The 16,055-nt window shown below is 44.4% G+C and overlaps 1 protein-coding gene across 1 annotated transcript in view; it reads left to right on the top strand.

The window, feature by feature from the left end:
- Positions 1-16,055, top strand: part of LOC139262164 (uncharacterized) — a 64,612-nt gene that overhangs the window by 23,803 nt on the left and 24,754 nt on the right. The window contains exons 8-11 of the mRNA XM_070877308.1: positions 5,664-5,754; positions 10,327-10,521; positions 12,058-12,199; positions 13,983-14,070. Of these exons, the coding sequence (XP_070733409.1) occupies positions 5,664-5,754; positions 10,327-10,521; positions 12,058-12,199; positions 13,983-14,070 (516 nt within the window). The remainder of the gene's footprint in view (positions 1-5,663; positions 5,755-10,326; positions 10,522-12,057; positions 12,200-13,982; positions 14,071-16,055) is intronic.

Genomic DNA, 16,055 nt, shown 5'->3' with positions numbered 1-16,055 from the left:
CCCGTTTTCTCTCTCCCAACTTTTTAAAAAAGTGGTGTTACATTAGCTACCCTCCAGTCCATAGGAACTGATCCAGAGTTGAAAGACTGTTGGAAAATGATCACCAATGCATCCACTATTTCTAGGGCCACTTCCTTAAGTTCTCTGTGATGCAGATTATCAAGCCCTGGAGATTTAGCGGCCTTCAATACCATCAATTTCCCTAACACAATTTCCCGCCTAATAAGGATTTCCTTCAGTTCCTCCTTCTCACTAGACCCTCGGTCCCCTAGTATTTCCGGAAGGTTATTTGTGTCTTCCTTCGTGAAGACAGAACCAAAGTATTTGTTTAACTGGTCCGCCATTTCTTTGTTCCCCATTATAAATTCACCTGAATCTGACTGACTGTTTGTCTTCACTAATCTTTTTCTCTTCACATATCTATAGAAGCTTTTGCAGTCAGTTATTATGTTCCCAGCAAGCTTCCTCTCATACACTATTTTCCCCCTCCTAGTTAAAACCTTTGTCCTCCTCTGCTGAATTATAAAATTCTCCCAGTCCTCAGGTTTGCTGCTTTTGCTGGCCAAATTAGATGCCTCTTCCTTGGATTTAACACTATCCTTAATTTCCCTTGTTAGCCACGGTTGAACCACCATCCCCGTTTTATTTTTACTCCAGACAGGGATGTACAATTGTTGAAGTTCATCCATGTGATCTTTAAATGTTTGCCATTGCCAAACCACTGTCAACCCTTTAAGTATCATTCGCCAGGAGCTTTACTCTGTATCTAATCCGTACTGTACCTGCCCTGGGAGTGTTTGATGGGACAGTGTAAAAGGAGCTTTACTCTGTATCTAACCCAGGCTGTACCTGGCTTCAGATAGTTTGATGCAACAGTATAGAAGGAGCTTTACTCTGGATCTAACCCAGGCTGTACCTGCCTTGAGTATGAATCGTGTGAACCTTATTTTGAGGCTGTTTTGGGCCCTCTTTATTCTCTTACAAGTGAGGGGACCAAAACTAATCTTGGTATTCTAGATGTGTTCTGGATCGTTAGTCTCGTTTATACAAAGAATATTGTGGCTTTATATTTAATTGATTTGGCAATAAATTCTAACTACCTATTATTTATTGCACAATGGCCTCACTGCACTGACCTTTAATGAATTGTACACTATAACCAGCAGGTCCTTCTCTCATTCAGTGGCCTTGAGCAAGCAATGCTTCATGGCTTACACATTCTTGGAGTTATCCCTACCCAAGTGCATCACGCTACATTGTTCCGTATTAAACAACATCTCCTCCTACATTGGCTGATTCTCCAGTTCATCTAGATCTGCCTGCAAGCTACTTTTTTTATCCAAATTCCTCGCACATTTCTTCATGTCTTCAGCAAACTTATGGATAATTTCCTTGACACTTTCATCCTGATAGTTTGAGATTTCGACGTGTCCTGATAAAAATGAGGGATGTCCATGCTGGGAATGGAGCACGTTCCCTTGATAACTACCCAGTGTAAACATCCAACACTCCCAGATCAGATGCAGAATAACGCTTCGTCTACTCTGCTGCAACAATGTGCCTCAGTCCCAACCTCAGAAGAGCTCCCACTTCCAATATCAGCGTGCCATTTTTCCATTTCCCACCAGCTGCCTGAAGGCTGGACAGTGAAGCTAAGTTCATGACATATAGTTTTATGGGAGGATGCACAGGCATGTATTATGATAGTGAGTACTATTAGCCAATTTAGACATGGAGGTCACTCTAAACTGAGTCCATTGCTTCAATTACCTGTCCACACATACACACTCCAGCAGAGGTCCCTGCATAGAGAGGGCACACAGGCTGATTCTTCCTTTCCTTAGAAGAAAGACATTGAAGGATATTGAAAACATAACCTAGGTAGTGAAGTCACTGTATTGCTGAGGGAGTGCTGCATTGTTGGAGGTGCCATCTTTTGGATAAGATATTGAACCAAGATCCTGTTTTGCCAATTTCCTCCCCTCAGCAGGGTGTTCTCCCGCTGTCCTGGCCAAGATTCGTCCTTCAACCACCATCACCAAATACAGATTACTGTTCAATAACTGAAAGAAATTAGTATTAGTAAAAAAATAGTACTGAAGAAATTAATGGGATTGAAAGCCAATAAATCGCCTGGACCTGATGGACTACATCCTAGGGTTTTGAAAGAGGTGACTATAGAGATAGCAGATGCATTGGTTGTCATCTTTCAAAATATCATAGATCCTAGAATGGTTCCTGCAGATTGGAAGGTAGCAACTGTAACCCCACTATTTAAGAAAGGGGGAGAGAAAATGAGGAACTACAAACCAGTTAGCATGATATCAACAGTAGGGAAAATTCGAGAATCTATTAAGAATGTGGTAACAGGGCACTTAGAAAAGAATAGGATTGGACAGAGTCAACACAGATTTATGAAAAGGAAATCACATTTGACAAAACTGTTAAGAGTATTTTGAGATTGAAACTGGCAGAATAGATAAGAGGGAACCAGTGGATGTGGTGTATTTGGATTTATCAGAAGCCATCCGATAAGGTGCCACACAAGAGGTTATTAAACAAAATTAGGGCACACGGGATTGGGGGTAATATACTAGCATGGATTGAGGATTGGTTAATGGACAGAAAACAGAGAGTAAGAATAAATGGGTAATTTTCAGGTTGGCAGACTGTAACTAGTGGGGTACCGCAAGGATCGGTGCTTGGGCCCCAGCTATTCACAATCTATATCAATGATTTGAATGAGGGGACCAAATGTAATATATCCAAGTTTGCTGATGATACAAAGCTAGATGGGATTGTAAGTTGTGAGGAGGATGCAAAGGGGCCTTAAGGGGATATAGGCAGTCTATGTGAATGGGCAAGAACATGGCAAATGGAATATAATGTGGAGAAATGTGAAGTTATCCACTTTGGTAGGAAAAATAGAAAAGAAGAGTATTTTTTAAATGGTGAGAAATTGGGAAATGTTGGTGTTCAGAGGGACCTGGGTGTCCTTGTACACGAATCACTGAAAGTTAACATGCAGGTACAGCAAGCAATTAAGAAAGCAAATGGTATGTCGGCCTTTATTACAAGAGGATTTGAGTATAAGAGTAAAGACATCTTACTGCAATTATATAGTGCCCTGGTGAGACCGTACCTGGAGTATTATGTACAGTTTTGGTCTCCTTACCTAAGGAAGGATATACTTGCCATAGAGAGAGTGCAACAGAGGTTCACCAGACTGATTCCTGGGATGGAAGACACAAAAACCATGCCAAAAATTGCTGGTCATAGGAATGTGGGAAGGGAGGACCTTGAGATGATTACTATCACTAGGGAGGTAGTGCTGGACAGACTAATGGGATTGAAGGTAGACAAGTCCCCTGGTCCTGATGAAATGCATCCCAGGGTATTAAAAGAGATGGCGGAAGTTATAGCAGATGCATTTGTTATAATCTACCAAAATTCTCTGGACTCTGGGGAGGTACCAGCGGATTGGAGAGCAGCTAATGTAACGCCTCTGTTTAAAAAAGGGGGCAGGCAAAAGGCAGGTAACTATAGGCCGGTTAGTTTAACATCTGTAGTGGGGAAAATGCTTGAAACTATCATTAAGGAAGAAATAGCGGGACATCTGGATAGGAATAGTGCAATCAAGCAGACGCAGCATGGATTCATGAAAGGGAAATCATGTTTAACTAACTTACTGGAATTCTTTGAGGATATAACGAGCATGGTGGATAGAGGTGTACCGATGGATGTGTATTTAGATTTCCAAAAGGCATTCGATAAGGTGCCACACAAAAGGTTACTGCAGAAGATAAAGGTACGCGGAGTCAGAGGAAATGTATTAGCATGGATAGAGAATTGGCTGGCTAACAGAAAGCAGAGAGTCGGGATAAATGGGACCCATTTTCCGGTTGGAAATCAGTGGTTACTGGTGTGCCACAGGGATCAGTGCTGGGACCACAACTGTTTACAACATACATAGATGACCTAGAGGAGGGGACAGAGTGTAGTGCAACAAAATTTGCAGATGACACTAAGATTAGTGGGAAAGCGGGTTGTGTAGAGGACTCAGAGAGGCTACAAGGAGATTTGGATAGGTTAAGCGAATGGGCTAAGGTTTGACAGATGGAATACAATGTCGGAAAGTGTGAGGTCATCCACCTTGGGAAAAAAAACAGTAAAAGGGAATATTATTTGAATGGGGAGAAATTACAACATGCTGTGGTGCAGAGGGACCTGGGGGTCCTTGTGCATGAATCCCAAAAAGTTAGTTTGCAGGTGCAGCAGGTAATCAGGAAGGCAAATGGAATGTTGGCCTTCATTGCGAAAGGGATGGAGTACAAAAGCAGGGAGGTGTTGCTGCAACTGTATAAGGTATTGGTAAGGCCGCACCTGGAGTACTGCGTGCAGTTTTGGTCACCTTACTTAAGGAAGGATATACTAGCTTTGGAAGGGGTACAGAGACGATTCACTAGGCTGATTCGAGAAATAAGGGATTAAGTTATGATGATAGATTGAGTAGACTGGGTCTTTACTCCTTGGAGTTCAGAAGGATGAGGGGTGATCTTATAGAAACATTTAAAATCATGAAAGGGATAGACAAGATAGAGGCAGAGAGGTTGTTTCCATTGGTGGGGTGCACAGCCTCAAAATACGGAGGAGCCAATTTAAAACCGAGTTGAGAAAGAAATTTTTCTCCCAGAGGGTTGTGAATCTGTGGAATTCTCTGCCCAAGGAAGCAGTTGAGGCTGGCTCATTGAATGTTTTCAAGTCAAAGATAGATATATTTTTAAGCAATAAGGGAATTAAAGGTTACAGGGAGAGGGCGGGTAAGTGGAGCTGAGTCCACGACCAGATCAGCCATGATCTTGTTGAATGGCGGAGCAGGCTCGAGGGGCTAGATGGCCTACTCCTGTTCCTAATTCTTATGTTCTTATGTTTTTATGGAGAGCTTGAGTAGACTAGGCCTATATTTTCTAGAGTTTAGAAGAATGAGAGGCGATCTAATTGAAACATACAAAATTCTTACAGGGCCTGACAGGGTAGATGCAGGGAGGATGTTTCCTCTGGCTGGGGAGTCTAGAACCAAGGGTCACAGTCTCAGAAGGGGTTGGCCATTTAGGACTGAGATGAGTAGAAAGTTCTTCACTCAGAGGGTGGTGAATCTTTGGAATTCTCTACCCCAGAGGGCTGTGGAGGCTCAGTCATTGAGTATATTAAAGACAGAGATTGATAGATTTTTGGATATGAAGGGAATCCAGGGATATGGGTATAATGCAGGAAAGTGGAGTTGATGTAGAAGATCAGCCATGATCTTATTGAATGGTGGAGCAGGCTTGATGGGCTGAATGGCCTAATCCTGCTCCTATTTCTTATGTTCTTATGTTCACCTTATATTGGTGTTTGTGGGAGTTTGCTGTGCAAAAATTCACTGCCGCTTCTCCCTACATTGCAATGGTGACTACACTTCAAAAGTGCATTTATTGTCTACAAAGCACTTTGGGACATCCTAAGGATGTGAAAGTCGCTATAAAACTGCAAATTTGTTCTTCTCCTTTCTTTCTTTTGTAACACGGTCATTGCCACCACTGAGGCGGGAGGGTGCCCTGTTAAGTGAATTCTAATTAATAAAACTATTGCCTTAATTACACCATGTGCTGTTTCCTCCCTAGCCCAGAAGGAGCCGATACTCATTTTCAGTGGACACAGTGACGGGACGATTCTGAAATGGGAAAGACAACAGTCATCTTACTTCCTGTACAGGTCAGAGTTCACACTGAAACACGATTATTTTTTTGGCAGTTACCCGTTCTGATGGGATTTACATGACCCCTCAAATACTTTACAGAATTGGGCATTATTCAACTATAAGCCTTGAGAATGAGGCTTGATAATGGAGGAGGACACCACAATGCAAATTCAAATTAGATCGATTTCTTTCAAAAAATAACAGTTTGGGATGTAGTATTTGAGTCATTTGAGTGTTCGGGAGAAACAGATGACTTTGGTTCCCAAAGCTCTGCCCCACTGGAGTTTTCCTTGCGTCATGTCTGGGCCAATTGTCGATTAATTTATCGAGTTTGATTGCTATGATTATACAACTCCATTATCATTGTATAGTGTAGGATAGTAGGATAGTAGAAGACGAACTGGTTGAACCGTGGGGCTGGAAATTCATCACTGTAACGATCGATTTAGCTACATTTTTCCATGTTAAAAGTTTTTTTTGGGTGCTAATAAATGTATGGTAATTTTGCTAGTTTCGCCAGTCATGTAACGCCGTCCTTAAAAAAATAAGTGACGATTTTTTTAAACCGTTTTTGTGACATCACTCAGCGTCAAAACCAACAATAATGTCGTTTTTGATAGTTTCCCAAATAAGGACATTTTTAAGGACAGTTCTAATTTGAAAAAACTTGCCTTACCTGGTCAAGTCCCATCGAAATCGGCATTAACGGCGCTATCTTAGGAAACGGAGGTTTTTGGGGGGTGTTTATAATGCATTTTTAGGGACATTTAAGGAGATTTAATGGCATTTAAGGGCATTTAAAGAATGGGGGCTATTCTACCTTTGCCATATGTGGTGAGTGTTTCTGTTATCCTGGATTATCATAGAAGAAGGCTTATTCAACAGCATTATCAGCGTAATCAAAGAGGTTGCAGACTTATGGGGAGGAGGCCTTACCCCCAATGAGTTTAAAGGGAGCGGTGCTTATACCTGCACCTGTCTGAGGCACTATGCGTAAGAGGCTGCATTTTCTAAAAGAGGTGTTCACAGAGATATGCCAGCTCATAAAGGCAGACCTACAACCTACCCGTGGGAGGAGGATTGCACTGCCCATAGAGGTGAAGGTGTTTGTCTCACTTGCCTTCTATGCCTCCGGCTCCTTTCAGGCATCAGCTGGGGACATATGCTGCATCTCGCCACAGGCTACACATCGCTACATTCGCCAGGTGACTGCTGCACTGTTTGCATACAGGGACAACTTCATCAACTTCCCAATGATCAGGGAGGCACAGAATGAGAGGGCTGTAGGCTTTGCATGAATTGCTGGCTTCCCCAAGGTACAGGCTGCCATTGACTGTACACACATCGCCCTGCGAGCACCTTTTGAGGATCCGGAGGTTTACCGAAACCGAAAAGGATTCCACTCACTGAACGGACAGATCGTCTGCGATCATACTCAGCGCATCATGGCAGTCAATGCCTAATTTCCAGGGAGCATCCCTGATGTTTTCATCTTGCGTGAGAGCAGTGTTTCACAGGTGTTTTAGCAGCACACAGAAGGCCAGAGCTGGATGCTGGGGGACAAAGGTTATTGGCTCGCCACCTGGCTCATGAACCCCCCCTCCGCAAAACGCAGACAGAAGGCGAGCGCCGCTAAAATATCTGCCACATAGCCACACGCAACATCGTCGAGAAGACAATTGGAGTTCTAAAGCAGCGCTTCTGATGCCTGGACCGCTCTGGAGGCTGCCTGCAACACTCCCCTCAGCAGGTCTCTGAGTTCATTGTTGTGTGCTGCATGCTACACAACTTAACCATCATGAGGGGACAGGATTTGCCACTGGGGATTGCAGAACCATCTCACGAGAGGTGGGGGAGGGGCAGAGGGGAGGAGGAGGAGGAGAAGGAGGATGATGAGGAACCCATGGCACCACTACATGGGAGGCCTCGCGGATGTTCTGCCATTGCAAGAGCCTTGCATCAGCAGCTGATACTTCAGCACTTTGCATGAAGGCTGAACAGCCGTTTGATCATTGTATCCCACTATGTTGACTATTTCCACCTGTTATTCTGCGAATGAGACACTACATCAGTTTGCTTTAATTGAAAAAATAATTTACAGTTTATTAAACATTTGTACACTTGTACTTAACTTTAATTAAAAAATTTATATTAAACTTTAAATTAACATCACTTAAATAACAATAAAAGAACAAATCAACAGCAAAACAACAACAAGAACAGCAGCAAACAAACTTCAGCTGCAGCCAGCTCTTCCCCCCGCCCCCCACATTTAAAAACCGCCATGCCACATGCCCTTCTTTCCTTTCTTGGACTTGCCACTAGCCTTGGCTGTTTCCTTAGCCTTAGGCCATTTCCCGGTGAGTCCAAGGTGTTTGTTAGTGTCTCGGATACAGCGCTCTGCTTGTTGGGGGACAGACGCAGGAGACGGCAATGGAAGCTCTTGAAAACCTCTGGCTGCGGAAGGCCCAGCTTGGGACTCTTCAGCCTGTAGATCAACCTGCACACTGACTGCTGTGGTTGGGCTGGGGATTGCAATGGGAGTCGCATCACTTGAGACCGTCAATCGCTGCTGGACAATGACAGCCTGGGTGTGTTCTCGCATTGCAGCAGGGCAATTTCCGACAGGGCAGATAGTGCTGCTATTCCTGCCAACATACCGCCTCTAATATCAGCAGACAGTGCTGCTCTTTCTCCCTTGATCCCACCCAAGGCCTCACGGAGCAATTTTGTAAGCTGAACACTCTCCCCACTCATGAGCTCTACCACCTCCCGTGGAGCCTGCATTCCAGGAGAGCACTGTTCAGGTCTCCTCTCCCTCTGTACAGATGGGCCTACTGATGCCTTGGGTGTGCTTTCCTGCAACCCACTGGGACCTGCGACCTCGTAGGGTGGACAACCCAGAAATGTCCCTTCGCGCATAGAGCTGTTGAAAATGCTTGGTATATTCGTGGCCTGCATCTCCTCCAATTGTAATAGCACTGTCTGATCATCCTCCTCCTTCCCCCCCACCTCATGAAAAATATTGTCAGCGTCCCAGTCCTCCTTGTCCTCCTCCTGATCGTCTTGTGGAAGTTGTTCAGTATGGCTGATTGGGGTCATTCATTTCTGCTTGTGGTAAGGTGGCAGAGTCTTCTCCTTCAGTATTGGATGTCTGTGCAACATCTGCAAAATATAACAGAACAGACGAATGGTTAGCAGCAGGGGAGGGGACAGGGTGACATGAGTAGGCTCACATAACGCAGGATCATTTGAAGGACCACGACGAATGATAGTACATCACAGAAACCAAAGTGTAGCCGACGGAGAGTACATCGCATAAACCGAAACATAGCCCACTTGTGCCAACCCAGACTGGATTTTGCAGGACTTACCCTTTCTCTGCAACCTGAGCCCAGCATCCACACGGGTGATCAATCTTTGGGACTCACCGACAATACCTGCGATTCTACTTTCCAAGGCCGTTAGTGGGTGCACATTTGGCGGAACTCCACCAGTTTTTGTCCGCTTTCGATGGTTGTCGGACATTTAATTCTGCAAAGATGGCAATGGAATTTTTTAAGAGCGGGGCCTTCTGCTGTCGTGGCACACACAGATAGTCACATTTACAATTCAAGTAATTGTAGTGCATAAATAAAAATATTACTTACTCTAACTGCTTGGCAAATGTCCTGCCATTTCTTCCGGCACTGCTGGCCAATCCTCCTGATGGACCCGACTGAGGAAACCTGCTCTGCAATGCATTGCCAAGCTTGAGCTATTGCTGCTGGTTTAAGTTTACCAAGAACCTTCTTGCCCACCTGGTGCCATCCTATCTCCACAGCACCTACCAGGGCCTCATTGGCGTCTTGGTTAAACTTCTTGGCGCTTTTCCTTTCCATATCAGACTCCATTTTTCATTTTGTAACTCCTGTGTGGAAGTACTCATAAATCTCCTGGTCTTTAAAAATGGCTGATCCAGCCAAGAAGTGCACAGGCACGGGCACACCTGTCACATGAAAAACAAGCAATTTTCTTTCTTTGCGCATGCGCAAAATGGGCGTTATTTTTAACACAACATTTTTTTATCTCCATCCTTAAAAACGGTGGTATTTTAACATTACACCAAAGTTTTTAAAACTTTTGGCAAAACTTAGGCCTTTTTTTTAGCGTTATTTCGACATAAAAGACGTCTGTTATTCACAAATAGCGCCAAAAAACGATGCTATTCTTAAATGTGGAATTTATAGCCCGTGGCCTTTTATCATTCCTAAGATCCTGTCCTTGAAGTCCACACTTCCAGCACTCGTCGCTGGATTGAGGTGGAACGGGAACGCTGGCCACTTTTCACTGGGCCATTATAATTTAGCACATTGTCACTTTGAACCCTTTGTTAGAAATTGTACCTGCATATAACAACCCTTGACACCAGACCACTGATTCCCTGGGCCTCCTAGTGTTAAGATGTTCCTTACATGGTTTATTGGAGTTTGTTTCCTACATATTATTTCTAAAATTCCTCTTCATTGAGCTCTTAATCATCGGTACGATGCATCTTGTCACTAACCAGCTGCTGTGATGTTTTCTTCCTTCCCACCCCCCTTCAGTCATGAATTGTTCAATATGTTTGAAACACAGTCCAAAGGAAAGGACGGGTACAGCAACACCAAAGCACCAAGGAAGGCCAGACGCCACAAAGCGCAATCAGCCCATCGTTCTGTAGAAATGGGCCCGAGAGGGGAAAAGGAATCACCTGGAGTCACAGCATCGCAGATAACCACCCAACCACCGAGCTTCACCAGGTAAAGGGGTCCTCTGCTCTCCGTCGGTGTCAGCTGTGGCTCAGTGGGTAGCACATTTACCTCTGAGTCAGAAGTTTGCGGATTCAAGACCCACTCCAGAGACTTGAGCACATATTCTAGGCTGACATTTCAGTGCAGTACTGAGGGAGTGCTGCACTAACAGAGTTGCCGTCTTTCGGATGAGATGCTAAACCAAGTACCCCCGTCTGCCTGTTCAAGTAAATGTAAAAGATCCCATGGCAGTATTTGAAAAAGAGCAGGGGAGTTTTCCCTGCTATCCTGGCTAATATGCATCTCTCAATCAACATCACTGAAACAGATTATTTGGTAATTTATCAAATTGCTATTAGTGGGAGCTTGCTTTGGGCAAATTGGCTACTGCGTTTCCACGTGACTAACATCATTGGCTGTGAAACTCGTTGGGACGTCCTGAGGTCATGAAAGGCATTATATAAATGCAAGTTCTTTATATGGACAACAAGCACATTTGTGTAATGTCCAAACTTTGTCTCAAATGCGATAGGACAATTGGTAGCGGCTCTGGACATGCCTATCATCATTTCCTTGTCTACCCTACAAGTCCAGGGAGCAAGTTCTTCACAGAGCTATAAAATGCAGAATCGATGATTGGCTAACGTAATGGATGGTAAAACTCTTGTTTAAAAATCTAAGAAAGATAAGCTAAGGAAGAACTTTCATTGATACAGTGCCTCTCCTGTCCTCAACATGTCCCAAGTTGATTTACTTTTGAACTGTAATCACTGCTGTAATAGAGGCAAATTTGCACAAATAGGAAGCTCCCACAAACTACAAATGAGATGAATCACCAGTTAAATTGGTTAAGGAAGGGTACTGGGGAGAACTCCCCTGCTCTTCTTCGAATAGTGCCATGGAATCTTTTGCATCCACCTGACCAAGTAAACTCTATCCAAGCAAAATCAATTTAATGACTTCTCTGAATGACAGCACCTTCGACAGAGCAGCATCCCCTCAGTACTGCACCTAGATTATGTGCCCAGGTCCATAATGGGGCAACCTTCTAATTGCAGAAGAACAACAATTTTCATTTCTATAGTGTCTTTAATATAGTAAAACCTGCCAAGGCACTTCACAGAAGCCTAATCAGACAAAAATTAATAACGAACCACAAGATATTAGGCCAAGTGATCAAAAGCTTGGTCAAAGAGGTCAACTTTAAGTAAGGAGCACCTTAAAGAAGGAAAGAGAGGTTTAGGGAGGCTATTCTAGAGTTTAGGGCTTCGGCAGCTGAAGGCACTGCCACCAGTGGTGAGGCAAAGGAAGTTAGGTGTGCACAAGAGGCCAGAATTGGAGCAGCGCAGAGTTCTCAGAACTGAGCAAAGCTGATACTTTCAAATGGCCTGTTTTGTGAGTGAGACCACGAGGGTGACAGAATGGGGGTGGAAACAATCATGCAGCAAAATAAGGAGGACAATGTGATGGGCTGACGCATGACCGGTGTGTATTTATGAATACTCGTGGTAGCCTGATGTCTCACTGAGAATTTATGGGTTGCAGGTCCGTGTTTGTGGAAGAGCTGGATTTGCTGGTCCTTGCTGCTGACGATGGCAATATTTACCTTTGGGGCTTTGATGACTCCCTTTCTAGTATCCTCAAGATGATGCCTTCAAAAAAGACACAAGAGCAGGATAAGACAAGGGTGAGAGAGCACGCAGAGATGGGTTGCCTTCTTTTGTCAGATTCAAAGCGGGTAGTCAATACAATCATGACTTGATGTTTGTTTTCCCATCATGAAAATTCATTGACCAATTAGGACTTTTTGATGGCTAGGTTTTACTCTGATTAGTGGACTAGAGTTAGAGTGGTACTACCACCTGCCCATGTGCTACCATCACATCACGCTCAAATTTCCGAAGACATGTAATTGGCACGTTCATAGCAGTAGAAACACTGCCTTTTGCTTCACAACATCTGGAAGGGAGGGAACGATCAGTGCTTCGGCATTTCAAATGTTACCACTGATTAACGGGGCTCATGTTTTCTCTCAGGGTGCAGCAATGGGTGAGGATGGAGCAGCCTTGGATAGGGGCTTCGACAGCAGGGAAGGCTGGCAGATTTACTGATGCTTCGCTTTCAAGCAGAAATCAGGATTAGAATAGAAGTGATCCTAGAAAATAAGCGTGGGAAGCTCCTTAAGTGGCTGCTGCAGACATTATGGAGGGAGGAGAAAGAAAGTGTCTAAGAAGGAGAGAAGAGAGAGAGAGAGAAAGAGAGAGAAAGAACAAATTTTCATAGTGCCTTTCAAGACTTTAGGATGTCCCACAGCACTTACAGCCAATGAAGTAATTTTTTTGAAGTGTTGTAATGTAACACAACAGCCATTTTGCACATAGCAAGGTCTCACAATCAGCAATGTGATGATGACCAGATACTCTGTTTTAATGATGTTGGTTGAGGGATAATATTGGCCAGGACACCAGGGAGTCAGGCCTGGACCATGTGAATGAGGCCCAGGAGGTAAAATTAAAATAGCCCAGGTCCTCACATCGGCGAGTTGAGTCGAGCTTGCCGCTCTCTCCGTCTGCCCCAAAACGCGTCTCTTGCCCTAGGTTAATATTCGGATTCTGGGGTCCAATAGATAATGAATGTTAAATTGGGCCATATAGCAACCATTTTTCAGGCGCTACCCAGCTACCTAATGCTCCAAAGTGGCGGGCAGGAAGCTCGCGCACACTTCTGGCCATATTGAGTAAGGATTGAACAAGATGTGACCTTAACCCACGCCTAAACCTTTTCATATGCACATGAAGAGTTTCACACCTGCTTCAGGTCCCCCGCTGCAACATTGGTTTGTCCTGAGGCAGCCAGTGCCAAGGCCCATGCACTTGGGGAAAATTAACCCAGACATTGTATACAAAACAAGGTAATTACTTCCCACAGACACCATCCCGATTGCCGCCGCTCCCGGTCCCGACTCCTAGCCCCCGCCCCCCCCCCCCGATGCCCCTGATCCTAACTCTGAGGCTCTCTAATCCCGAGTCCAACCACTTACCACAAAACAGAGAGTTGCAACATCTACTGTGTGCAGCTTCCTCCTGCAGCACTATCTTTGAACCTCACCATTTGTCCGCAGGATGTTAACCATGCAATGGGTGTGTGTGTGTGTGTGTGTGTGTGTGGGGGGGGTGGGGGGGAGGGTGGTCGCAGCTCCTAAATTTTACTACCATTCTGTCTTAATATGGAACATAAAGGTAACCATACCAATCCCAGACTCCCAGCGGAGACATACCATGGAAAGAAGCCTAGTCGGAGAAAGGGCTGCAGCACCATAGTGACTTCAGGCAGCTACATACTGGGGTTGCAGGGTTGGTGTTGCAAGAAGTTAAAGGAGGAAATTGATTTCAGTTCTATTGGGTCTGAAGAACAAAATGAAACTCACCTCATGCAACTGGAAGATCAATTTCTTTTTGGCCTTTTTCTAGAGATCCGAAGTCTTATTGGAGCAAACCATTGACAGACAATACTCTCCACTTGAAGAGGAGAATGGTTCGGTCACTAATCGTGTTTCAGGTAAAGGAAATGCTTGAGAGACTGGCCAAATCAGAATGATTACGGCAGGCACGAAAAGCCAATAATCAGACACTCGGTGTCGGTTCTGGCCAACTGTCCAAAGGTACTGGTTTCGGCTCCAGCTCATGACCGAGCTGGTTTACCTAATGAGTAGCTGAGCCATACGGAACAGAAAGGTCGCAGGTTTATTATCTGGTCTGGACTGAGTTAGCTGATCGTAACTAGGCGTAGGTAAAGTTGCTACAGTTGAACGTTAGAGGCCCTGGGTTGGACGTGGGGGAGTCCCATTTGGGTTATTGCTGCAGTTACCCCTGCTGGAGGTGTGCATGTGACTTTGGATGAGCGCAGGGTTAAGCTCCGCCAGGATGCCCTACATGGTTGAAAAGATTATGGATACTGGCATTCAACACTCGCCCGTTCATAATGGCCACTTGGCCAAAGTACGGTAAGGTGAACAGCGCCCATGGAACTAAAAGGTGCTGGTTTCAGAAACCATTGGCCAGAATTGGAGGAGCGCAGAGATCGTGGAGGGAGGTTACAGAGATAGGGAGGGGCAAGGCCATGGAGAGATTTAAACACAAGGATGAGAATTTGAAACCATTGGTCTTACATAGAATTATACAGCACAGAAACAGGCCATTTGGCTTAACAGGTCTATGGCAGTGTTTGTGCCCCACACGAGCCTCCTTCCACCCTACTTCATCTAACCCCATCAAGGTATCCTTCTATTTCCTTTCTCCCTCATGTCTTTATCTAGCTTTCCTTAAATGCAGCTATACTATTCACCTCAACTACACCTTGCAGTAGCAAGTCCACATTCTAACCATTCTGAGTAAAGAAGATTCTCGTGAATTCCCTATTGGATTTATTAGCGACTATCCTATATTTATGGCCCTTAGTTTTAGTCTCCCCACAAGTAGAAATATCTTCTCTACATCTGCTGTATCAAACCGTCTCAGAATCTTAAAGACCTCTATCAGGTAATCCTTCAGTCTTCTCCTTTCTAGAAAAAAGAACCTCAATTTCAGTGTAGACAAGTGTGAGGTGGTGCATTTTGGTAGGGAAATAAGGAGGCCACATACAGCTTGGATAATAAGAAACTAAATGAGGCAGAGGAACAAAAGGGTCTAAGAGTACAGATACTTCAATCTTTCCTGATAGGTATAACCTCTCAGTTCTGGTACCACCCCTGTAAATCTTGTTTGCACCTTTGTCAGTACTTCTGTTTTGTTTTTATAATAAGGAGATGATAACTGTTCACAATACGCCAAGTAATGGTCAAGCCAAGGTCCTATACAAGTTTAACATAACTTCTCTGCTTTTTAGTTCCATCTCTCTCAAGATGAACCAATTTGCTTTTGTATGGCCATTGTTGCTACTTTAGTGATTTGTGTATCTGTAACCCCAGACCCCTCTGTTCCTCTACCTCATTTAGTCTCTTATTTCCCAAGGAGTATGTGGCATCCTTATTCTTCATACCAAAGTGCATCACCTCACAATTATTTATATTGAGATCCATTTTTGAATTATTAATGTCTTCTTGTATTTTGTCACAATCTTCCTCAGTATTAACTATACCCCCACAATTTATTTGGTGTCACCTGCAAATTGCCTAGGCCCCAAGCTCTGGAATTCTCTCCTGAAACCTCTCCGTCTCGCTACCTCTCTCTTCCTCTAAGACACTCCTTAAAATCTTTGACCAAGCTTTCGGTCACCATTGGCATCATCATCATCATAGGCAGTCCCTTGGGGTCAAGGATTACTTGCTTCCACACTAAAAATGAGTACTCAGGTGACTGATGAACTCATTTTAAATGGTGGAAGATACCTGTGCATGAATTCGTTTAATGTGGGGTGGCCGTTGCACACCAGCCACCACACGGGCTTGACGGAGCAAGCTCTTGGTCCAGTGGCAAGGGGATCCAAGACGACTGGAGACCAGGCTCCGCCGCATGTGCCAATACATACACACAAACTCAAACATA

This window comes from Pristiophorus japonicus, chromosome 4, assembly GCF_044704955.1.
Source record: "Pristiophorus japonicus isolate sPriJap1 chromosome 4, sPriJap1.hap1, whole genome shotgun sequence".
NCBI lineage: Eukaryota > Metazoa > Chordata > Chondrichthyes > Pristiophoridae > Pristiophorus > Pristiophorus japonicus.
Note: the sequence above shows the minus strand (reverse complement) of the source record. Positions and strands in the feature narration are given on the sequence as shown.